The 25009-nt window shown below is 42.2% G+C and overlaps 1 protein-coding gene across 4 annotated transcripts in view; it reads left to right on the top strand.

Annotated features, from left to right (window-relative positions):
- CPT1A (carnitine palmitoyltransferase 1A) overlaps window positions 1-25009 on the top strand; it is a 404991-nt gene that overhangs the window by 179658 nt on the left and 200324 nt on the right. For 2 of the 4 annotated variants that reach the window (XM_086957836.1, XM_086957837.1), the window contains exons 7-9: window positions 11218-11295; window positions 12898-13005; window positions 14889-14976. In XM_086957836.1, the coding sequence (XP_086813962.1) occupies window positions 11218-11295; window positions 12898-13005; window positions 14889-14976 (274 nt within the window). Of the gene's footprint in view, window positions 1-11217; window positions 11296-12897; window positions 13006-14888; window positions 14977-15631; window positions 15717-25009 lie in introns of all 4 variants that reach the window. The other 2 variants (XM_086957839.1, XM_086957840.1) reach the window with 1 other exon arrangement.

The raw sequence follows: 25009 nt of genomic DNA, 5'->3' as shown, positions 1-25009 counted from the left end.
ACCCTAGTACACCGTCCATCCAGATCCGACAGTGGTAAAAAGTGATTTGTAGTTGGTAGTGCAAGAGTAATATTTCCTCTGTGCTGTAGGAGTGATTGAGACTTGGAATAAAAAAGAAGAGGTTCCTGGGCCCTGTCACCATCGAATCTTTGTTGGTACGACATAAGCATGGGCGGAAAATCCGTTTCGCTCGCGGATTTTGCGGATTTTCGGTAAATTCGCAATCCGCGAGATTTGCGAATCTCCCGCAAAATCCGCGAGCAGCGGATTTTGCTCGCACTGTTCGCGTGAGTTCGCGGCTTCCCAGTACAACTTCGCGCCCCGCGAATAAGCGCTAAATTGCAGAAATACAATCTTAGCAAAACTGAAACTACTTACCAGGTTCAAAAGTTCAGGCTCATCATTAGTAGCCATTTCCTGTAGTGCTTCCTGAGGGGCCCCTCCAGAGTTCAGTTGCCTACTTGCAACTATTATGTGACCCTGCTCTGAACCTCAGAATAGTTACACATATGCCACAAAGGTCCTGAATTACAGCTAAGGGAGACGAGCAGGAACCAGGCTGGAAGTTCAAATCCATTAATCAGCCCCTAATTCATTATTGTCATTTGGGGCAGGGCAGGTGTTGTAACTAATTTTGCAACAATGAAGCACTTAGCAAGTGCAAAAGATCACTAATCAGGAAGCACTAAGGAAGCAGGTGCCAGCTAAAAAAATATTCTGTGACACATTAATCAGCCCCAAATTAATTCAGGTCACTTGAGGCAGGGAAGGTGTGCTTTGCTTTGCCACAATAATGTACACTGACTGGACAACCAGAGGGTGCTGTGATGAAACAGAGGGTGGCATGGGTGGGCAAGAGGGTGGCATGAGTAGTCAGAGAGTGGCAGTGGTGACAGAGAGTGGCAGTGATGAAGAAGAGTGTCCCAAACAGGCTGGACACGTAGAAACAACAAGTTCGCAAAACTTGCGACCCGACAGGTAAGTTCGCGTTTGCGAAATTGTACAAAACCCTCGCAAACTGGCAGAAACCCGCGCGAACACACAAAAAAAATCCGCAAATTCGCGAGAATTCGCGGATTTTGCGAATTGCGAGTTCGCAAATCCGCAAAATTTGCGAACGCGAGATTCGCAAAATTCGCCCATGCTTAGTAAGACACTGGTTTATAAAAAAAGAACAAGGGGTAATACAAATATTTGTGTTGTAGCAGAGGGTTTATCAGGTAAAAGTTGTAATAAGTCTTTCGATATAGTAGGAGATTTCAAAGTTACAACCACACTATCCCCTGGAATAGTTTTTCTTTGCCTTCCCACCCAAGAGACTCTGCGGGCCATTAAGATGTTGCGGAGACCCTCTACCTGACCATTTGTGGTTTTGCAAAGCCAATGACTGGTTTTATGAATTAGTTGGGTTTTGGATTCTACTAGGTCATTTCGTAAGGTTGGAGTGTTTGCTAAAATGACTACATTGGGGGATACAGCAGGAGGGAGATCTAACCTACGACCATCCTCTGAACTAAGAGAGTGGTTGGGGCTTTTCTCTAACCTTCTGGCTGAAAACTCCTGTACCTTACCCCTTATCTCTGGGTGAGGATTAGGCTCATGCCTTTTCCCTGGGACATGGACCACATATGATTTCAAGGGACCATAACCAAGATAATGCCGAGATGGGAGCCGGGAACCAAAAGTGCCACCCTGGGTTTAACATGCCACTACCTCATGGTTTGTGTTAGTGCTTTCCATTACATTAAGGTCACTTTCTACAGTGTTATTCATCTGGCCTTGAATGGCGATCCTAGTCCTACCCTCATAAGCTGGCATAAGTTTTTAGGGTACTATCTCCTTTATGGCTTTTTCGATATACTCTAGTCGCAGAATTATGGGGGCTAATAGCTCTCTAACTTAATCTACTAAATCTTCCATATTCTGGCCTTTGAGTGGGGCAACTGTATGTGGTTGTTGTAATATTTCCCTATTATCGGCTGTTATGTTTCCTGTGGTCATTTTACCTCTCTTGGGTCTCTTAGGATTGGCTCCTCTTTCTTTTTTGTAGTGGTGCCGCAACTGGTAGAGACCGTGGGGTCATTGTCTCTAATGGAGGGGTACAGCAAGTCGTTGCAAGATTAGTGGAGGAGTTCAGGAATCTTACTTGGTGGCATATCCTTAATTGCTGAAATATCCCCCTAATGACAATCTCTTCTCAGCCCGGTCAATCTTCTCTTATTAGCGCGACCGCACTCTAGTGCTGTCGGGTGTTGTGGTCTTCCAGGGCCAGAGAAATAAGGCCCAACAGGGAGGACCAACAGAAAAGTGGTTGCACCCGCGCCGCGGGCCGGCTCTCCTCTTATTAGCGCATCCGCGCGCTAGTGCGGTCGGGTGTTGTGGTCTTCCAGGACCGAAGAAACAGGGCCCAACAGGGATGACCAACAGGGAAGCGGTTGCACCAGCGCCGTGGGCCGGCTCTCCTCTTATTAGCGGTATAGGTTATTTCAAAAATTAATTAGTGAGAATGGTAAGCACCCCTGAAAATTGAATGTGCATCATCTGGTAATTATTAGAATCACATTAAAACCATACAACATTCCCTTGGCTGAGGATCGAATCAAACCAGTCTAAACCATGCTTTGTCCCAGATCATCCCAGAAGGTGAAGCAGGAGTAACAAAAATTGAATAACCTTCAGTATAAAAAGGTTCAATATCCCAAGTTTACTGCACGCAAATCAAATCTTACTCCTTGATATAACCTTCAGAGTTCGTCGTAGCGGCTCTGCCTGCCATTAACGGCACAGTCCAGTGTTAAAGGAATGAACAAAAGTCGTGGGCCTTTTAATATTCGTTAGAGCCTGCTACGGAGGGCTCTATGGTTATCGGAACATTCGCCCCTAGAGGGCAGAATGTTCTAATTTGTAAAACAGAGGCCTCACGGAGCCCGAGGGGGTTGAAATCCCCTCGGGCTCTTTACGGTCTTTGTTTACACCATGAGCTGTGAACAAACATTGGAATGTTGATGTTCTGGGATTCTACCAGCCATTAGAAGCCCGGAGCACTCCATTGTCTTCAGTAGAGTGCTCAACATTCCAATGTTCTCATATATGTAAGCCATTCCGGGCTGTTTAGTTTAGAATTTATTCCTGTTTGGTTCCATGAAACCAATTGGCTGCAGTCATTCAGGTTATTGTTTAATTCTGGTGGCTGTATATCAATGATGCCCTTAAGAGTTTTATTTCCTGTTTGCCGCTTGGGACTAACCTTTTTTAAAAGGTCCATTCATGCAGGCCTATTGTGCAGTAGTCAATCATTCCCATCCATGCAATCAAGCAGAGCAAAAGAATTAATGGTCGGTAAGTTGAAGATGCTTTGGTCGGCCCTATGTCTCCCTCTCCTTGTGACTGCTTGCTTTGGTCTGCCGCAATCGACTTGGTGATAAAATTAGCCCATTGTTACTGCCTTAATTTTACTATGACAATCATGTGCAGAGTTAAGTTTGTATAACAAAGTTCCAGTGTGAGAAAGTGCCATCTTTCTTGCCTTGGTATGCCCCCACTTTTTTCTGAACTTCTGATGTGCTTTGACTGAGTGTGCCCTGGGTCCCTGCCAATCAGGTACCCAGGGCCTGTGTTCCTTCAGTAAAAAGAAAAGCTATGCTGAAATATAATACCCAATTGGCATCTCTGGCCACCTGTCAGCCCCTAGTAAATGGTACCCTAGGTACCCAGGGCATGGTGACATGAGAAGACCCCTGAGAGCTGCAGCACTTATTGTGCCACCCTCAGGGGCCCTGTACCCTGACACCCACACACTGCCTTTGCAGGCTGAGTGCCTAAGTGCAGAACTAAAACAAGAGTCGACATGGCACACATCCCTGTGTGCCATGCCCACAGACCCCACTGCCCTGGCATACTTCAGTCACGCCTCTAGCTTGGTGCCCTATGCCAGAGGTGAGGGCACAGGTGCATGAGCCCTGTGCCCGTACCGTACCAAGGGCCATTCCTGGGCACTGTAAGTGCAGTGATGCCATTTAGGAGTATATGGTGCTGGGAGGTTGTCATTACGAACTCCACAGCACCATAATGGCTACACTGAAGACTGACAAGTTTGGTACCAAACTTCTCAGCACATTAAACCCGCACTGATGCCAATGTGGGATTTAATGTAAGATGCACGAAAGGGCATCTTCGAGATGCCCTCCAAAACCCGAACCTACAATCCACATCTGGGCTGAGTGGCTGCAGAGGCTGCCACACAGCAGACATGTTGCTGGACCCCTTGGTTGGAGAGTCCCCGCTCCCCTGGGCCTGCAACAATGCACATCCTGGGCGAGGTGCTATGTCTCCTCCCCCAGAATTGACAGGGGGAAGCTTCAAAGGCATACCGCCTCTGAGAGCTTCTCCAGACCAATTGCTGTACCCAGCAACTGGCCCCCAACCGTTCTACCCCCACTCTGGCGGGAAGACTGGCGGGATATACTACATCAGGAAGGAGGGTGTGCCAACCTATGCCAACTCCACCCCTCCGGTGGAGGATGCAAGGTGAAGCACGACCCCGGGCTCCGGCCATCTTGTAGATGGGGAGCCCTGCCCAGTCCCAGCTAGGCTCATCCCCCCCTCCCACAGCAGAGGAGCAGGTTAGGGGGTGTCCTCACACCAGGACAGCGACCCATTGGTCCCTGCCCTTGCCCTACCTGTAACGCCCCTAAATTTAGTATTTAGGGGCTCCCTGAACCTTCCTTCCTCAGATCTTGATATCAAAAAGAAGAAAGAAGATCAAGAAGAAGACCTGCCGCGCAGCTGCTAACAACAGGACAGCAACAACTGACTTGGCCCCAGCCCTACCAGCCTGTTGATCCTGGAACCTGCTCCTGCCTAATCCCGGTGACCTCCAACGACAGCAACCTTGGGACGACCCAGAGGACCTACCTGCCTTGACTCTCTCGAAGATTGGTACTCCCATCAGCAGAGGCTCTGCTGCAACAACCCACCTGGTGCCCACCAGGAAGCTCCGGGCCAGCCCACTCTGCACCAGCCGAGCCCGGGCCGGGCCAACCCGAACCACGACCACGAGGACGTCCCCCCGGCGACTGGGACCCGAAGTTCAGTGCCCAAAGACCCTCCTCGATGAACCAGCCAACGCCTGCAGACTCAGAACCAGGGGCCCCCAACCGCGACCAACTGAGGGTAAGCTTTTCCGACACCCAAAGACACCCCTGCACCTGGAGCCCTACAGCCCCGTGCCTCCCTTTGGGGTACCTACCTGTGCTCCAAGATCCCAACTTACCTCTCGAAGTGCTGGTCGCCCCTGGAGAGTCTCCGTCCCAGAGCCTGCTGTCTTTGATCCCTTTTCAAGATCCTCATTGGATAACATTGAGCGCCCAACGGCTCAAACGCACCCTGCACCCAGCCGCCCGAGTGCCGCTGGCTGTGACCTCTTTGTCCTATCCTACTTCCCACCCTTGCCCTGAGCAAGTGACCAGGAGCCCAGCTCCCAGAGCCGCGTGGACTGCTAGCCAGCAGCCACCAACCGAAGTCCCCATTTCCATCCTTGGATAACATTGGGCGTACCTACCTCTGCACCCGGCCGCCCCTGTGCCGCTGGGACGGATCCAATTGTACTTACCTGATCCTGGGGGACCTCTGAGTCTATGCCCAGAACCTTACTGCCAACTACCAAGTACTCACCTGGAGACCGGTAATTCACTTACCTGCATTGGATAACATTGACTCATTTTGACTCGAAGATTTTCTAAGTGTGAAGTTTTGAAAACTGAAAATATTCCTATAAAATCAGCCAAAGTCCTAATTCCAAAGTACTCAACTGGGTTCAGGGGAGAAGCCAGTACTGTACCTTTCAGCCCAGTACTGAACCGCAAAAGTAATCCCTAGCGGGGTTACGAGTAATCTGTATTTTCTCCATAGGAACCCATTGTCTGCTTTTCTATGAAATTTCTTCTATTTTTGAAAACTGCAAATATTCTTAGCCCCTTCGACACTCATGACGAGCTGGGCTCGTCATGGTGTAGCCCGCTCGCACACTGATGACGAGCACAGCTCGTCACGCAAAGTGCGATTTTGAAAAACCCAGCGCGCTAGCGGAATTCCGCTAGCGCGCATGCGGTTAAAAAATCATACGAAATACTGAAATGCAATTACCTACCTGTTTTGAGTTAAGACTCCAGCGCTGGCCCTAGGATCGTACTTTATCTGCAACCTGAATGTCCTCCCATTTAATAACATTGTGAGATTTACATTGAAAAGTTTCTAAGTGTGAACTTTTAAAACAGCTTTATATTCATGAAAATTCACTACAGTAACTAAAACGTTTTTGCTAATCTGGTTTCAGCTTAGACCCCAGGACTGAATATAAGACATAGTCCTCGAACTCCTAAAGTAATCGATAAAGTAATCAACTGTAGTTATATGTAGAAAACCCATTGAGCTCAATGCTAAAGTGTGTTTCAGGACTGTGTTGCTTACTATCAATACTGTAATCATTGTGTGCACAACCTTTATTGCCCCTTGGCAAAGTATTTACATGAGAGTACTCATAACCAGAAAAGTATATTTTTATAATTGTTGGTTCTAAAAATAAAACAACTATATCTTTGGATATAAAAACAATTGGCCTGGAGTTCAGTCCTTGAGTGTGTGAAACCTTTTGCGGACTGATTGTGTACAACAAATGCTTTACACTGTCCTCTGGTACTGCCTTACTGCTCGACCAAGCTACCACTTTGGAGAGTAAGGTCAGTTCTGACTTCAACCTCTGTTATACCACTGGGGTTGGTGGACTCTATACACACTGTACTTCATTCTAGTCCAGTGTGTATAGAGCCACTTTCGAACATCCAGCCACTGAAGCAGCTCCTAAGGTTACCAACATACAGTTCTCCTGTCCTAACTTCTGACCATTTTCCACCCACAACGTTCTTCTGTCCATAATATTTTTCAACAACTGCTCATTCTGACCTATTCTCCTAGCCAGCCCATGGTTCGTTCTCTGTTTCAAATCCTATCAGTCCTCCTTTTGTTTGGCGCATAGACAGTGCACATTTTTAGGTAAAACCACATATTGGGTAGTGACTGGTGATAGTTGTAATACACCAGAACTCTCTTTGAAAAGCCCAAGAGTTATTTAGAAATAGATTTGAACCTTGCTTCTTGAGCCTGCCCGTTCCAGTGAGTGAGTGAACCTTGTTGTCGAATTGAAAAGGACCTTGCTAGTAAGTAGCAACCCCATCCCATTCTGCATCTATTAAAGACTCATTTGTGCGTACATACTGTGTTGGCAAAACAGTGAAGAAGTTATTTATAAAATAAGCTTGATTTTGATCGGCAGCAGTGGGATCCTATAGATTACTTAAAAATTATACTGCACTATAGGAAGCTGGCTCTTTATGTAGTGGACCAAAACGAGGTACACTGTGTAAAGAGTCCAGGCAAACCCCAGTTGGTTTACAGTGGCAAAAATGATAACCCAAATGCTCTCTTTTGTGATAGAGTAGGGGAGCATTTAGGCTTATCGGAGGGTACTGCTAAGCATTTGCTGTACTCACCTAGGCAATAAATGAGAGACACACTCAAATAAATCCGAGACTAATTTAGAAAAATATGTCCTATTTGTATATAAATTTCTATACCAAGAACGTTCTTATCAAGTAAGTCCTTATTTAAATATTGAGTTTTGCATGTAAGTAGAACAGTTACTTAAATGCGCATTTACGCACTATGCTTTCCTATAGTAGAAATGGCAGTGATAACATACAAGTATTTACGGTTAGCTTCTGGGGTCTGTTTTGGGTTTTCAGGTCATAGGGGGCCAAGGTCCAAAATACTACCAGCAGTTACTCGTTACTTGTCCTGAGGCATCTGGGTACAGAGGTGCTGGTCACGTTAGCGGCTCTGCCTGTATGTCGGTAAGGAGTAGGGAGGCCAGCTAGAAACAGGCTGCAGAGGGAGACTCGGAGACAAGTCTGAGAGCTCCCAACAGGGGGGCTCGGGTCACAATGTTCCTGGGGGCTAGAGATCATAGCCAGTTCTTCGGTACCCGAGCCGGGCGCTCGGGGCAGAATGATGAGGTCCACTGAGCTCTATGCGTCCTGGAGCCTTTTAGTTGTTGGCCTTGGTGGCTGAGGGTGTAAAAATCAGGACTGCTGGGCCACTCTGCAGTGCTGATGTCCTTCGATGGCTGCTCGGTCTTGGTGCTGTGGGAATCTACATTAGACTCTCATGGGCGGTGCCCTTAGGAATTGGTCCTGTGCATCTTCATTTGGTCCTGGTATCCTCTCTTTTGATGGAGGGGCAGATCTCAGCTCCAGGAGCATAAGGTCCTCTTCCTGGGGAGCTGATACATCGGGCTTGCCAGGGAGCGGCTACTTGATCAACCGGACTTCGCGTTTCGATGCCCGCGAACTGCAGGGGTACAGCTTCTCTACTCCCAAGGGAGATTTGCTGGCAATTTGCAAAAGGCTGGAAGTCGCACAGGTTTCTTGGAAGCTGGTCCGCTGCAGGACGAGTCGCTGGTCACGATTGTCAAGACTTAGTGCAGGCAGGGTTTGGTGCCAAATGTCCACGGTAGTTTTTAAAAAGAATTTTCTCGCAGCTTTTCTTTGTCCTCTCTTCTTGATCTGATTTCCTGGTGTCAGCGAGGCCACCTAAATACTCAATTCCGGGGCATTATAAGGAGTACCAGGTAGTAGCCAATGGGCTACATACTTTTCGGGTGTCTACCACCCTCTATATGACTACTTCCTGTGGGTAGTGGGCATAACCCTGATCCACAGAACCTAATTCTGCCAAAACTAAAATGGTGGAATTCTAAAAGTTGTCAACTTCTAGTAACCCACCTTAGGGGTGGTTCTAGAATGAGAGGAGGACATTCCTCCTGACTAGCTAATTTTCTCACCTGTTCCGATACCGAATGGGCCGAGGGCAGTGGGTGGCATTTCCCATGTCTGAGGAAGCCTTGGGTCACATATCAAAGGTGGTAGCAGCTTTTTGAAGCCTCATGTCTTGATATACTGATCACTTAGCCATCCTGCTTGGAGGTGGTGACACCTCCTCCAGCTGGAGCAGCCATTATTTCTGCTCTCAGAGAGCACAGGTTCTCGCCTGCAGGGGGTCAGAAACTTGTCTGTGGTGGCACGATGATCTACACCAGTCAGCCGGCACACTAGTTGTCGGTGGGTTTTCAGGGGGCACCTCTAAGGTGCCCACTGGGTGTACATATTAATAGGTACATCACTGGACTTAGTGTGGATTTGTTAATGCGAAATGTTTGCTACCAAACATCTCTAGTTTCTATGAAGTCTTCGTGTATTTGAGGAACTCGTAAACACCAGTGTACAGCATATGTTCTTAAAACCGCTTCCTTTGCATCGGATACCAGGCACAAAGTGGGGGAGACCATGGTAAAAAGCAGCCCTTTCCTACACAAACGAAATCATAATCATGAAAAATTTTAGACTCTAACAAAACTCAATAAGTTTGTTCCGTACAATGCAAAAAGACAAAATAGAAAATGGTGCAAAGGCTTAAAAAAGAAATAAGGTATTAGGAGACTCGCATCAAGACCAAATTCGATGGGCACGAAGATGAAGAAAGCGGTAGCTGTGTAGGAAGTAAAAGCCGAGGAGAAAGTAATAAAAGTATGATGTGAGTGCAGTGGGAGAAACCTAAAAGAGGAACAAAGGTGGGGAGTAACGTTAAAAATGTGAGCATAAAGGGCAGAACAATGGGAAATGAGGGTCCTATAAAAGCAGTAAAGACTGAAAACCCACTGTAAGTGGTATGTAGTTGAAATTCAATTTTTTTCTGATGTTGCATAGTTACCGTTTTTGTGGGCATCATTGAATGTTTAACAAAATCACCCCTGCTTTGACCACGTCACCTTTTGGCCGCATTAACCACTCCAGATGTGTTGTAATTTTGTCACCTGCACAATCAAGAATTACATTTGACCGATGTGTTATTTCCCCGAGTTATTAGCGGTAATGCACTTGTGCGTGGTCCCCCAACTGCTCTGTCCTGCCTTAGGTTATAGATTCCTGGTCTCTCTATTTTGGTTCATCATCTATTTATAGTAAACGTTTAATGTAGTAAAGTGGTAGTCCAGTCATTTTAGTGGGGTGTTTGGGGAAGAGATGGGATCGGTTTTAAGTACACCGTAACTGTGCTGTCTTATGCCCTTTACTTGCTGTGGGGCTGTCCTGGACTTTGGAAATGAGTCACATTCTCAGGAAAGGTTTGCTGCTTCTTTGTAAATAATTATCAGATCTAACCATTGGCTCTGATCCGTCGTCAGCGTCGTGATGGAATTTGAGAAACCCTTAAATGCACAGGTAGCAGTCCTTGTGTCAGGGGCATTACGTGTCTTCATACGAGCACTGTGCGTACATTGTGACATTCATCTTTCAACAGCAAGAATGAGGCTAGATTAAAAGTCACGGTTTCAGACATTGATCTACGGACTTTCCACATTTTCAGAGAGCAGGGGAGGCTTGGTCGGTCCTGCCGGCATTGGACTCATCGATTCCGCATTCTTCGGAGTTTCATTTTAACTTTGTACTCAATTGAGCAACCTAATATTCGTCTCACTATTATCTTCCGTGTTTTGCAGGGAAGAAAGGGCAGCAAACACCTGGTACTGCCAGCTGGCAGTCTCACCTGTCGTAGTAATACTAGCTGGCCCTGATCACCCTGGAGCGCTACACACAGCTGGCATGGGCCACTGTTTACTTCAAGACTCAATGATTCAGTTGGCTCCCATTTTTTTGCATATATTGTTCCCATCTCACTTTCAACATTGTGCAGCTTCCACGCTGGACTGTTAAGTGCATTCCTTAGTCTCATAGTCTGTAGCAGCTGCATTGTTGCGATTTACTGGGATCTGCCTGTTGTAGAGTAAATACCTGACCATTTGGAATGCGACTAACCATCTGGAGATAGTAGCAATGCCCACAAAACGTGCAGCCCCGTTTTAAACTTCGTTTCTGCAGCCATTTGTTATGGCTGATTGAAAGTGATACACTTCTTCTTCTGTGAGCTTTGACTACTTTATAGCTCTTCGGACACAGCATACTTAGTCATTGAAAGCATTCGTTTTTAAATACCATTAATTGATTGTTTCTAAAATTACTAATGGTTCCTAATTTACTTAGAAGAGCCCCTGGCCATTAATCAAAAGGTAAAGCAAGATAACTGATTAGATTTTTTTTTTCTCCTTAGGTAAGTGACTGGTGGGAAGAGTACATCTACCTGAGAGGACGTGGGCCAATTATGGTTAACAGCAATTACTTTGCAATGGTAAGTACATTTCATTTTCATTCCTTAGCAGCAGCTTGAAAACTGGTGACTTGATTGCTGCATAATTTGAAAGCAGACTCAATGTTGTTATTTCGTCCTTTTGGAGTTCCTCCTCATGTCTTGTCTACTGTGATAATACATTCCAGCCTGTAAATATACACACACTACCACTGTTATTTGAGTTGATATCTGCGACTTCATGAATAACCAGGTTCAAGCAATACACAAACTTCATTACAAATCAGTTTTCCAAAATGAATAGTCCAGTCTTTTTAAATTTTCACATGCAAGAGAAGTATTAATACATTGATCTCTGAGGGTGTGGTTAACCAGCCAGCAAGTAGGGCCACCTCTAGGCGAATCTCCATGCCGACCAGGTCCATCAAGTCAATTTTAGGTACTAATCTTACTCATCAAAGGGACACTACTACTTACCTTGTGGTCGGAGGCGAGGGCAAGATAAATGAGCCCTTTTCCTACCCATTAGAGACTGTGGCTATCTCTCCCGATCCCCATTCTCAGCAATGCTGGAATCCTTTGCTCTGTACGCCATCCGCTCAAACACGTCCTTATCACATCACAGGCAGTGTTACCTCCTTGCTAGATGTCCGCATTATTGCAGCCCCAAGATTCCTTCCGCAGAGCTCCATGGATCACCGGACTCTGGTATCTCCCCAGTAGATCTGCACAGCAGCCTCTGAGAAACAGTGGGTGAGATGCACATATGCCTACCTGCTTAATGCTTGTTTCAGGAGCTTGGCTGCGCACTGCTCATGGCAAGGTAACCAACACAGCTTCTTGCCAGGAGGATCTGGCATCAAGGCCTCGCTGCTCACCATCTTTTTGGAATCTCCATTGATGGCAGATTACATAATTTAGTCATGCAATGCTGGGTTCCCATAAGGCTGCAGCCATCAATTGGATATAGCACTAATAAAACATCAGGGTGAAAGCACAGATTAAAAAAAAGAAAACTAAGGGTAATGTAAAATACTAGCAAAGGAAATCAAACGCAAATTACTATGTAGTCCGAAGCTGAAACAATTTTAGCTAAAGTTAAGCTGAATTTTAACGAACAAAGTAAAAGGGAGGTACAAGCAAATCATATGCAAGTACAAGTTGGCAAGTACAAGCACCAAGCATCAGACCTGAAGCACCAGGGCCAGTCATAAAGTTATTTTCAAGTACCAAGTATTTGGTATTAAACACCAACCTACATGTAAAAATAATTAATAACAAGTACTAAGGAAGACTATGCAGTGGTTAACACCAACCCTTAAGAAGAGATCAAGATCTGAGGATGTATTATACCGCACACCCCCACGCACATTAAATGGAAGAAATACAATACGAACAACTTTGAAGAATGCTCATAAAATCCCTACAAGACCACTTCTAGCATTTGCACGGCATTGAAGACCTGCATTTCAAAGCTATGCCAGTTTTCAGGGAGTCTTAAAGTCGGAATAGTAGTAATATGTCATTCCAGAGGTTTGTGATTTGTATACATAGGTGCCTGTCTCCAATTTGACAGTATCTAGGTAAGATATTTACTTGGGTATTACAGATTGTTCAAATTTTTGTTCTTCGTTTTGCTTTTAGGACTTTCTGTATGTCATTCCAACTACAATTCAAGCAGCCAGAGCTGGCAACGCTATTCATGCTATCCTCCTCTACAGAAAAAAACTTGATCGGGAGGAAATTAAACCAGTAGGTATTTTGGTTGAATTAAACTGGCCCATCAAGCGACATTGTAATGATCTTTGAATCAACAATGTGTCAATGTTGTGATTTTGTTAGTTGGGTGTTTTCTATATGTTAAAATGCAATTTTAGGGTACCGTTGTTGGGTTTAATTTTGCTATTTTTTCGATCTAAATTTATCAGGGAGCTTTTATGAGGTTAAATGCTGGAGTCTTCTTGATTTGGTTCTGGTATACATCGATGAAAAATTCCAATAAAACACAGATTAATTATGCTCTTTTAGTTGACGCATTATATCCCGCAGGCCACTATTAATTATCCTAGACGTTAAGAATAGCCTATTTTATTTTAATCTGATGATATGACGGATGAGAACTCTGTAAGATAGTCTTTGAAAAATCTGCCCAGAGTCTCAGTAAATCCCATAACTAGGTAAAAAGATTAACTGGGGCTAAAAAAAAAGAAAAAATAGAACTGCAATTAGAAAAAGGGTTATTCCTAATAGGCTGTTAACACAAATGTACAGAACAAACTACCATGTTGTTTATATGTTCGCACCTTATTGTATGTTAATTATTTTACATGTTGGGAAATATTACATGGAAATCAAAATGATGAAATATAATTAATGAGGTCCACTGAAAATAGGCCGAGGCCCTTTCATTTGTCCTTACACATTAGGTCTGAACTTGGGTTTTGTGTAGTGAGATTTAAGACAATTTTTTGTGATTAGCTGCCTTTTGAGATCGTTCACATGTGACCCCATAGAATATGGGCCTCATCAGTTATAATGGAAAAGCTGTTTGTTTGAATCCTAAAATATCACTTGGTGACGTACAGATATCTGATATATGCATCTCTACAACCAAAGGTAGACCCAAGGTCTGGTGACATCAGTGTTCTCCTTGCACGCCAGGTTTATTACGACTCATCTGGTGTAAGAAAACACAATACACCCTGCGTGGAGTGTCTTAAAAACTAGTGATCTAGAGCTTGATTAGGGGCACTCCAATAGTGCTTCATATGTTTGTTTCTAAAATCAAAAATAGAACAATCTTCCATATATTTAAATTCATTTTAATTTGGAAGCCCTTTTAGTTGCACTGATGGTGGTTCTTCCTCCAGCTCCATTGCAATCATGGTGACTCCTATAGCCAGGCTCAGACTCCTATTACCTTCAAGTTTGTCTTGTGGGTACTAAATAGTCCCATTTGAAAGGAAATTAAAGGAGCTTGTTTGGGGTGTACTCTAGTTCAGAAACAGCACGTGTTTGGCATATTACAAACGTGTAAAAATCAAATTGGCATTGAGAAGGGCATTACTGCTGAAGCTAAGACACTTTTAATGATCTAAAATGGCACTGAAGTGTAACGGAAATCACATGCCTTTTGCGCCACACATAATTAGAGTACTGCAAGTAAATGGATCAGATATTTACGTTTTTAAAAGCAGAATTGTATGTGCATTTTAGAAAGATGTATTTACACAGGAAATATACTAACAGCTGTTCCCTACATAGAATCATTTTAGAAAAGCACTGAAACAGCTATTTTGACGTTTTCTGTTTAACAAAGCGAACACCCCGCAGTAGCTGCATAATGAGGAGCTGTGTATGAAGTTGTATTATTAAATAACTCCATAGGTGGAAGGAGTTCTTGATATCTAAGATTCACAAAGCACACTGTGCCTCCACTGTTGTCTTGAACACCTGACTGCTTAATCTGAAAAGGATGGCACAAGTATAAAAAAATACATTAGCCAGTATCCCCAGATTGATCTCTGTTTACTTAATCTGCATGTTTGTCATGTTTTTCCCCTTGAATGTCTTAATTATGTCTCTAAACACCCAATTGCTGCACATGGTTTTGGACAATTCTTCATGTGGAGTAGATTCTGCTGATGGGATCCACTGTTCCGCTTTGCTCGTCTCAGTGGGAACGGATGTTTAACACCTCTCGGATTCCAGGAGAAGAAACAGGTAAGTGGGGCCCTAAATTCAGTGACACGAACACTGGCAAGGCCAAACATCTGCATAATATTTCCTGTAAGTTTCAGCTCAAGAACCAGTTCCTCTCATTCTTCTCCATTCAAATGGACCTTTATGTACATGAAGGGGTGAAGAAAAGCAAGATGCCTAAGATGATCTGAGGGGCTTAAAACCATATGGAGCTCGTACAGTAGCCCATCAAAATATTACATCCTTCTTTCTAGTAGCTGTCAAAGTTCTGAATAGTTCTAGCAGCAGATCAAAGTATGCGGATCGAGGTAGCTTAAAAGGGGTGTGTCAATTCTCATATTAATTTCAGCCATGCAAAGTCAGATAACCCAATGTGGAATGCTCAGCATTGTATTTAACATTAGGCATGTTCAGAATTATCTCAAAATTGTCACTGAGTTTGCCAAACTGGTAATATTACGCAGATAATTGGACTTTGAGTGTTCTCTGTGGTTGGCCCTTTAAGTTATGTTTAATGTTGCCTGTTTTCATATTTCAACATACTTTTTCCCTTTGGTTTCTCAAGGTTATTGGGATTATTTTGTTTGTTTTCCCAAGTATTACCGTTTCTTCTTTTTTTTTTTTTTTTGTGGTTTTCATACCTTTTGGGTTTTTGACTCGTTACTTTTCCTTTCAGCTTATGGCTCAAAATACCATTCCAATGTGTTCTGCTCAATATGAACGTATGTTCAACACTAGTCGTATTCCTGGAGTTGAGACAGGTACAGTTTGATAGTCCTGTCCTTGATGTTATGGCTCCATATTTAATTCTAACACACTTGTACACAATGAGGGGAAAACATTCAGCCCTTGGAATTGCCTATACAACCTATTGCTTTCATGCACTGTGAATTATTTGTAAATTATTTTCCCAAAAGATAAAAGGAAAAAGCTGCATTGTTTTCAGTGTGCATTTCGAATCCCAATTCTTTGATAGATTTAACACACAGTTTTTACAAGATCAGGGCGCAGCACCTTTCATAGCTCAATGATCAACATAGGTATGGTTCTGATATTTTGTGACTGACGGTGGCCTGCTTGTATGGGAAGGAGGTAGTTGCTTTTACTGATTGCCTACTCTTTCCATTAGTACTCTTCAGTAACACGTAGAAGGTTCGTTTGTTAAAAAATAATAGAGACAACACCACAAACCTTTGGCTGTACATCGGTTTGTAGTAAGCTGCCACACTTCCACTACACAAATGTTTTGGAAAGGTATGGAAATGTAGCATTGCAAAAATGCGTTTACTACAACATTTTAATTATACCCCTCTAGAAAGCGAGCTGGATCTCTTGAAATGTTTTCTGAAATGTTTCTATTCAACAAAAACACAGAATACATTTTAGGGACCCCTTCCTTTAGTTGCACGAAAGATCATTACAAAATATTTGTATTATTATTTACTTATGGCATTGACCACCACTTTTTCTGTGAAATTTCTGTGACAGATTGCTGAACATGACCTAGAGAGGATATGTTTCTGGCCCACCAGACATATTTCACAAAACAATTCTTCTCAGGATATGCCACTCGGCTCAGATTTGGGGGCAGTCACCACAGAGTTGGGTATCTTCAGGATTCTTCATTTATATGGATACTAAAATATATATATTTTTTAAAATCTTCTGTGCACTTAAGGTGGTGAAGTGTTTCTTAGTGATAGTATAACACCTCTATAACAAGGGATTGGGTATTTTCTGTTGCATCAATTTCATCTAACTTGTATTTGACATAGTGTCTGTTGCGCATCCATCTTTCTTTTGGAAGTCTCTTGCCCTAGTACACACTCGTTATGGATTCACCGCTTTGTTTCTATGTAGATTTGTAGGTTTACTAATTTGTGCAAGGGTGGGCTTTACTCAGATAATAATAGTTTCTCGAAGTGCTGCCTCTGCTCTTAGTCTTTTATCTCGGTTCTGGAACTAAATACATGGTCCTCAGCACCATTCTTTGTATGTCTTTGTTTTGAAGCCCCAAGTCGTTTTGTTTCGGCTATTTCTTTCAGATCACCTAGTTCTTCAGATGACTCAAGGACTTCTTCAGGGTCCCTCTTGCCTTTACTGTAGATCTTCAGTTAAAGTCCTGAAATTCCTCTATCCTATTGTGAGCTGCTTTTTAGAGAGGATACCTTGGTAGGGAAGGGGCTGCCTGGAGTCAGGGTTTTGTGTTGCTAGCCGTTAGTGTCTCGTTTTGCTACAGAGTTGCTGAATTTTTGCAGATGAAGGCCGTATCTTAATGTTAACACTAGAATTTTCCCCCTGAGTTTCCATGGTTTGTTATTATTGCCTTTTGATCACATCATTATAGGCACTCGGCCAGGGATGTCCTGTATGCGTTGGTTATTTCTTTGTGGTGTTTGCACTTGGGAAAATGTGTCTTCCTTCTTTTGCCTCTTAGGTCAATGTCTTTAACTGTTTAGGATCCTACTCTTTCGCATTACATTTTTTGATCGTTCTATATCTATTTGATATTATACGGTTATCGATAATGCCTGAAAAGTTGCCAGAGGTCTAATTTGCAAGAGTTGGATGTGAACGGCAATTGTCCTCCATACATATTGACTAAATGTTAGCTTAAATTGCAAATGGGTGATCATTGATTCAGTTACTCATTTAGTATCAATGATCAAAAGCTGCAATAATTCAGTAATTTTTTCCTGTTGCCTGATATGTTTTAAACAGTCATTGGCTTAATACGTTCTTGCCTCACCCATTTGTTTATAGGCGAGTGGCGGCTCAAATTTCTACTTAAGTAATGTGTATTTGCAAATTCTGCTCTTCTGTATTCCCAGAAGCACATTGTTTTGCAAACACATATTGTGGTAGGGCTGTGTGCCAATTTACGAACTTTCTGATATGCCCTCATGGCTTATCATGCTTTTCAAAAATCCTGGTTTGTCTTGCAAGGATGGCTTTAAACTCTTTCAAAATCCTTTATCCAAAAAAGTAAAAGTAATCTTTGCATTAGGTCTGTGTGCTTTTTAAGAATTGGTGCCTCTGTCAATGCCACAAACAATGCAGTTTGTTTATACTGTATTTTCAACAAATAACAGTATCTTTTTTACCAATTGAAAATAATTTCACAGATTTTTTTTTATAGCAACAGCTATTTTTGTAGTGAATATGCTAAACTCATTTCATGCATGCATGAAAATCGCTTCACATTCCCACAACTAACATATTTGTGCCCTGTCCTGCATGTGCTACAATCTGTGCCTGCTTTTTGCAGTTTTCATTATGATGCTTTGAATACTTTAAAATCTTTGTCTTGGAATTACTGTTCTGTGATTGTATAGTGGGCAGCGTTCCACATATTCTCTGCAAATATACGGTTATCTAATTACGTGATACTGGTGAGTATGTCTGTTCTTTAAGAAGTGTTTGAGCAAAGTCAAATTACTAAATGGAAAAACTTCCTTTAATATAGACCACCTTTATTTAGTGTTTTTGTGACAAAAGTGAGGAGCATGTTTTGTTTGACTTGTGCTTGAGCCTGTGTGAACTACTGTTGAGGCACATTTTTTCTCTCAAATCGTTAAATACATGGGAAGACCTAGACAACATGGTTGTACAATGCACTCTGGCTTGTACACAGTACTTCTGCCACTTCTTGTTACTGATTAACCTTGCTCCACTCTAAATCTGATATTGGCACATGCTACACAGATAGGACAGCCCAAAGGATCGATATTGAGAGTAGTATTCAGGGGTGAGGAATTTAATAAAATATGTACTGTCCACTGTGCAGATTGCTTCATAAATCTACTTGTCCTGTAACAAAATCCACTTGCCCATTTGGTGCCATGTAGTGCAGCGACAAATTATAACAGCAATCTGATTATATAGAGCTCTGATATACCCTCTCTGATTATGCCAGGGCACATAACATACTAGTGCTTGATTACTTCCAATCCCCTTTTGAGACTTTCTTTGATAATTGGGCCTCAGATTTGGTCTGGCGTTTACAGACCTTTTGTGTTTATTAAAATTCTGTCTCTCTCCCTCCCTCTGTATCGGCTGACTTCACTGTGAGTGACAGCATTCTGGTATTTCACAAGGAGCATATCGGCACACAAAGTAGTTTTGTTCAGTGCCAGTAACTACTGTGGCAGCATGTGCTTTTTGAAACCCAAAACATTTTTTGCTTTTACCAATGTTTTTTATAATGGTGAGGGCCCGGCAACTCTCACACAAATTAGGTTTTACAAAAAACATGCCAAAACAAGTCACACATTGATAAAACTAAAAAGCTGACTACCAGTTTCAGATCTACTGACTTTGCCAACGCTTGTTTATTTTTGTTTCTCATAATCTTAATAAAACTGATTACACTGTTTTTCTATTATGAATATTTGAATATTTTTGGGAAATACTAGCATGCATCGAAACTTGTTACTAAATGATGCTGCAAATAAATGGTACCTGAAATTTTACAGTAGTTTATACAAAAGTAAAACAAAATCTGCTTTAGTTTTTTATGAATATTTTATTATGAAAGCAAAGAATCTTCAATCTTGCTTTCAAGCTTCATCAAATATTTGCATCAAATCCGAGTGCATTCTGAGAGCATTATACATAGCCTCATATTGCTAAACTTTGAAAACTTGTACACAATTTAATTCTGGAACCACCGTCAGTAGTACAGTCAGAGCTTACAACATTTACTTAGAGAGCGCTCACCCTAATAATAAAGGCTTGCAATTAATAAACCGAAAGTACAAGTTTGAAGAGTATTAACATAGGGACAAAAATATTACCTAAACTGCAGACAATGCCCTTCCCTGAACCATAATGTGGTACTGCAAACTGACATCCAAAGGGTTTTTGTTACATGGGGTTGGGCCTACTTGTACCAAGGACAAAATACATATGAAAACTTGTTGCTCTTGACACCAAACAATATGTCCAGGGCATCGGGCTTTCGGAATTCCACAACCCTGCAGTATTTATTTAAGAAGTTTTATAAAGCGCATACATGTCCCAAGCAGCCAAAAAAGGTCACTGTGAGAGTTAAAAAAAGCAAGGCATGAAAAAGAGGGTAGAGGGAAGTGGGTCGATACTTGGTGTGGCATATTGCCTATAGGATAAGGAGAAGCAGTTAATTAGATCAAATAAGCAGATCAAGGAATGTGTATGAAAATAGTTTGGTTTTCAGCCGGTGTGAGGAAAAAATGCACCTGTGAGCAAGAAGGTTTTCAAATTTTATTTTGAATTGCATTTAATTGCTCTTTAACGCGAGTGCTTTTGGGTGATCCCTTCTCATTTGAATCTGGAGACAATCCAGTGTCCACTTTTTTTGGAGTCTTCAGGTCTCTTATCTCGACATTCATGGTGATTTCCTTTTTTTTATGGCGAGTTATACATTACTGATTGACATTCTTCATTAACTGTAGCAATGTTTGTCGGACCATGAAAGGGTTGGATCCAAATCATAGCAGACGCACTTTTCCGATTTTCATTTCTTAGTGACTTTAGTGCGAGAACTTTTGAGCTATTAATGACCTTGTAAGGATCTTGTCCGACAAAAATTCGACTGACCATTGGAGTATGTTTAACATTTCTGGGGCACCATGACCCTTCTTGGGACTTATATTCTAGTCCTCCTGTTTCTGAAATATTTTAGGAAGATCTTGGGACAGTGGGCATGTTTTATTGCAAAATATTGAAATTCCTTGAAAAATATTTAAAAAAGAAACTTATAGAGTGCTCTAACCCAAAGGTATCAAGGCGCTGCATCTGAGAATTTCTGAATCCAATAAAGAGAAACCCACCCCAGAGAGAAAAGACAAAGAGAACGAGACCCCTCAGAAAACTGAGAAGGAGAAGCAAGGAGATACGAATAATCTGTGAGACCCAAAGGTCAAGCCTAGGATGAAAAGAGCCAGGTTGAAATGAAAGAAGCAACTTATAGAGCGTTCTAATTAAGACTATCACAATCCGTCCAATATACTTTGGTAAAAGATAATAATTTATTATTTGTGTAGGTGGATATGCAATGGCTTTCATGAGTGATGATTACATGTACAATATTGAAAAAGCTGTACACGTATGATATATATATATATAAATTATTTATTTATTCTCATTTATTTCATTTTCATTTATTAGTCTTCATTTCGACTGATTTGATCATAAAAGACAAGAATATTTACATCATCACACAGTACATTTATAAAATCCAATTCTCGTCGAAGACTATACAGGTAATATAAGTATATATAATAGAAGGACAACAATTTTAAAAAGATTAAAAGTTACAGCATAGGCTAAAAAGACAATTCATATAATAATTAACACCAACTGGCCCCAATACAAATATATAAATGTTACAAAAAATGTATAAATATATATAAAAAACAGTATATAACAATACTATGAAACAAAGCAGAAGACGGAGAATGAATAAACACTGTCGCAGTCTGCTAGTTTTTGGCCTTTTGATGTATTCTCCACACCCACCCCAGGAACTTCGCTATAGCTATCACAATAGCCTCTTGGGTGCTAGTCTTGGGTAATCTTAGCACGGTGTCGCTCGACCCAGTACCAAGATTCTGACACAATGGTTTAAGCCATTTTTTTCAGTGGCGAACAGAAGGCTGGACAAGCAAAACGTATGTGGGGAATTGTTTTGTCCTTACTCTGACAAAATTAGCATTTACTATCCTGGGAAGGTTGCCAGGTCTTGGTGAAAACTTTAGTTGGCAGTGTTCCTATCTGGAACTGAAAATAACGTTTTCTATCAATTGGCCTTGTTATAAAATCCTAGAATTCTTCATATAATGGTTCCGGCTTGTGGTCCAGGAAAGAACTGGTCAGTGAAGGAGACCTGGATTGGCTCAAAATACCAGATCTGATCATAGACCAGTATGCATCTTTAAATGCTTTTTTAGAGGGAAAGGTATTGTGTACTGGATCTTCCCAGAGATGCCTCATGCCATTGTCCACCAGGGAACTTTTGACCTGTTGTAGCCAACTGATCTTATGGGAAGTGTCAAGTCCTCTGATGTCCAAAAGAGCTGAGGCATAATGGGCTAGCTCCGGAGTGGACCAATGGTTTGAACCTAGCAACCTCAGTCCGTGAGTGGAACCCCATGTCAAAATATAGAGGAGTAAGAGGAGTACTATGGGGGAGACCAACCAAACCTCGTAAAAACTTTTCTGGGCCTGGGCTAGTGAGGACAAATTTTCAAACCCGCAGAGGTCTGCCCCATACAGAATGGACGCCATAACCTTAATTTGATAGATTTTAAGTGCAGGGCCAACAGGCTTTGTCTGGGAGAGCCTATGTTCTTTCAAAATCACTCCTGCTTTCTGTGAGTGTTTGAGCTGCATTGTTTCTATTTGGGGCATCCAATCTAACTTATGAATAATATTTACTCCTAGATAGGTAAACAGATCAGTTTGCTCCAAAGACTCTTTGTTCATAACCACCCTTGACTTGATGGCTTTATGGTTATGTAACACCACAAATTTAGTCTTTTCCACATTTACCAATAATTCATGTTTGTTGCAGTATGTCTCAAAACGCAACAGGGCTTTCTGCAGCCCAGTTTGCGTTTTGGACAAGATTAAAGAATTGTCTGCTAACATGAGTATTCGTGCTTTGTTTCCTGCAACACAGGGAGCATCAGTTGGATAATTAGTGAAATAACTAACCACACCGTTTATAAAAAGTGAAAACCGGGTTGGAGCCAGCACGCATCCTTGGCGTACCTCTTTTAAGATTGGAAATTTATGGGTAATGTTTCCTTGGGTACCCCATCGAACCTGCGTGTAGTTTGATTCATGCAATTTAACCACCAGCTGCAAGAGTTCGGGGGGATCCCTAGATCTCTCCATACAACCCAGAACTTATTTCTCTGGACTGAATCGAAGGCTGCTTTGAGATCTACGAAAGTGGCATAAATAGTTTAACCCGCTAGCAATACAACACACCAATAGATTAGTACAAAATAAAAGACTTGGTCTATCGTGCTTACCGAGGCCCTAAACCTGCTTGAAATGGGGATAGTATGTTGTTCTCTGTTATCCATTTCTAGATTCTATTCAGAATCAATCTGGCCATGTTCTCTTGAATAGAATCGATCAGGCTGATAGGCCTATAATTGTTGGGGCTGGAACGGTCCGAGGATTTCCGGCCCCCACCAGGAATCAGATATAGATGCTCCACTGGCAATCGCATTTGCAAGAAACAAAATGTACTTAAACCAATTCCCTTTATTGAATAAAAAATAAAGCAACTAGGGCACAGTCAGGACCGGATGCCCTACCTTTAGGTGCTGAGGTCACAGCGGTTTCAACTTCCCTTAAAGAGAACTTTACCGGAGTCACTACATTTGTTGCTCAAAAAAAGATACCCATTGATCTGGGGCAATGTGATTTGACGGGGCACTTCCTTGGCCCCCTCTGCCCCATTTAACAAACTGCCAAAATAATTGCGAGTTTTTACTTGCTTGCAAAAGTTCCTGCCACCTTTGTTCATCCCTAGCCTTTTATGCCAATTTTTGTGTGATTTTATACTGCTTGCGGACCGGTCTTATCCTGTCTACATCATTGGATTTTTGGCCCTCGACAGTTGCTTATATGTTGCCTACATGTCTTATCATAAAATGGTCATGCTTTAAAAGTGGTCTCTTAGGGGTTTTATTAGGTTTAGTAAAAAAAAACATCTAATGTTTTCAAACATAATCTCATGAATGTGTGTAATGTTATTAAATGATTTCATTCTCGCTATTAAGTTTTTCGAGGAGAGCTAATGTATTTGACACTTCAACATTCATGCTTATGAGAGAGCTTTCATTTTCAATTACATGAGCTCATTTGACCCTCCTCATATCATTACTAGTTATAGCATCGGCGGTCACAATTACCTCAGCTGGAAGCGTGAGTGCTGCATGAGCTAGGCCTTATATTGTTAACAGTAGTGGATCATGATCGCTTTCGATCCTTGTACAGACCTTTATATCTACTACTGATGACCAGTACTCTATGTTGATAAGGATGTAATGGCTTCGACTACTCCTCAGGCCGTTAATATAAGTATGTGAGCCTGAGCGATCTGGTGGCGTGCGACCTTTTACTGCTCTCACACCCCTTTCAAGGCTAAAGGCTTTTAGCTGCAAGTCAGCATCAGTCAATTTTTGAATTGGTGGCATTTCTAATTGCGGAATACCCCATTGGGCATCCTCGTCTGCACTAAAATGACCATCATAGTCCAAGGGCTCAAATGTGGTCTTAAAATCTCCAGCAATTATTATGTTGTCCTTCTCCCTTACTGACTAAGAAATTGTTAAGGTCAGTAATAGTCTTTGAGGACCTGCCACCCGCCAGACCCCTTGCATAGACATTAACTATGAGTATCTTTGGCGAGTTTTTAGGACAGATAAACTACGGCAGAATATCCAAATTAATGGTCTCCACTTCTATTATCTTAAGAGAGGAGATCTGTCTCACCCACATTAAGCCTCCTGAAGGTCTTCCTTTATGCCCACCTACTGCGGATTTAGAAATTTCAAATAGCCATGATGAAAAATCGGGGCCAATGCCCAGGTTTCCTGAAACACTATAATGTCCAATGATTCTATAAAATCAATCCAATTAGATGAGTTAATCTTATTGGACAACCCTGTTGTATTCCACGAGGCCAATCTCAATAAAGATGATTCATGTTCACCATAGTATTACCTGGGCTAATCACCATTGCTTACCCAGTTAGGAATTGCTGGAAACGGGGTGTGCTTTGCTAATAAGCTAGAGTTACCCATTTGAGTTTGTTCTACGCTCAGAAATTGAACAGGGGTCCTAAGTATATCATCTACCCCAACTTTCCCTTCTAGGCCAATACAAGATGGACAGATTGTACAAAATGTTCATCCCCTCCTGTTAAGTAGGCCACCATGGTTCCTCCTTGTGAACACAGACCAATTAGTGGTCAATCAATATTTTGGAGGGACGAATCCCCGATTCGCTTTGGTTCGTGAACATTAATGGGTAGATAGCTAGCAGAATCAGGAGG

Source organism: Lissotriton vulgaris, chromosome 2_1 (genome assembly GCF_964263255.1).
Source record: "Lissotriton vulgaris chromosome 2_1, aLisVul1.2, whole genome shotgun sequence".
Taxonomy (NCBI): domain Eukaryota; kingdom Metazoa; phylum Chordata; class Amphibia; order Caudata; family Salamandridae; genus Lissotriton; species Lissotriton vulgaris.
This window is presented reverse-complemented; position numbering and strand designations above follow the sequence as displayed.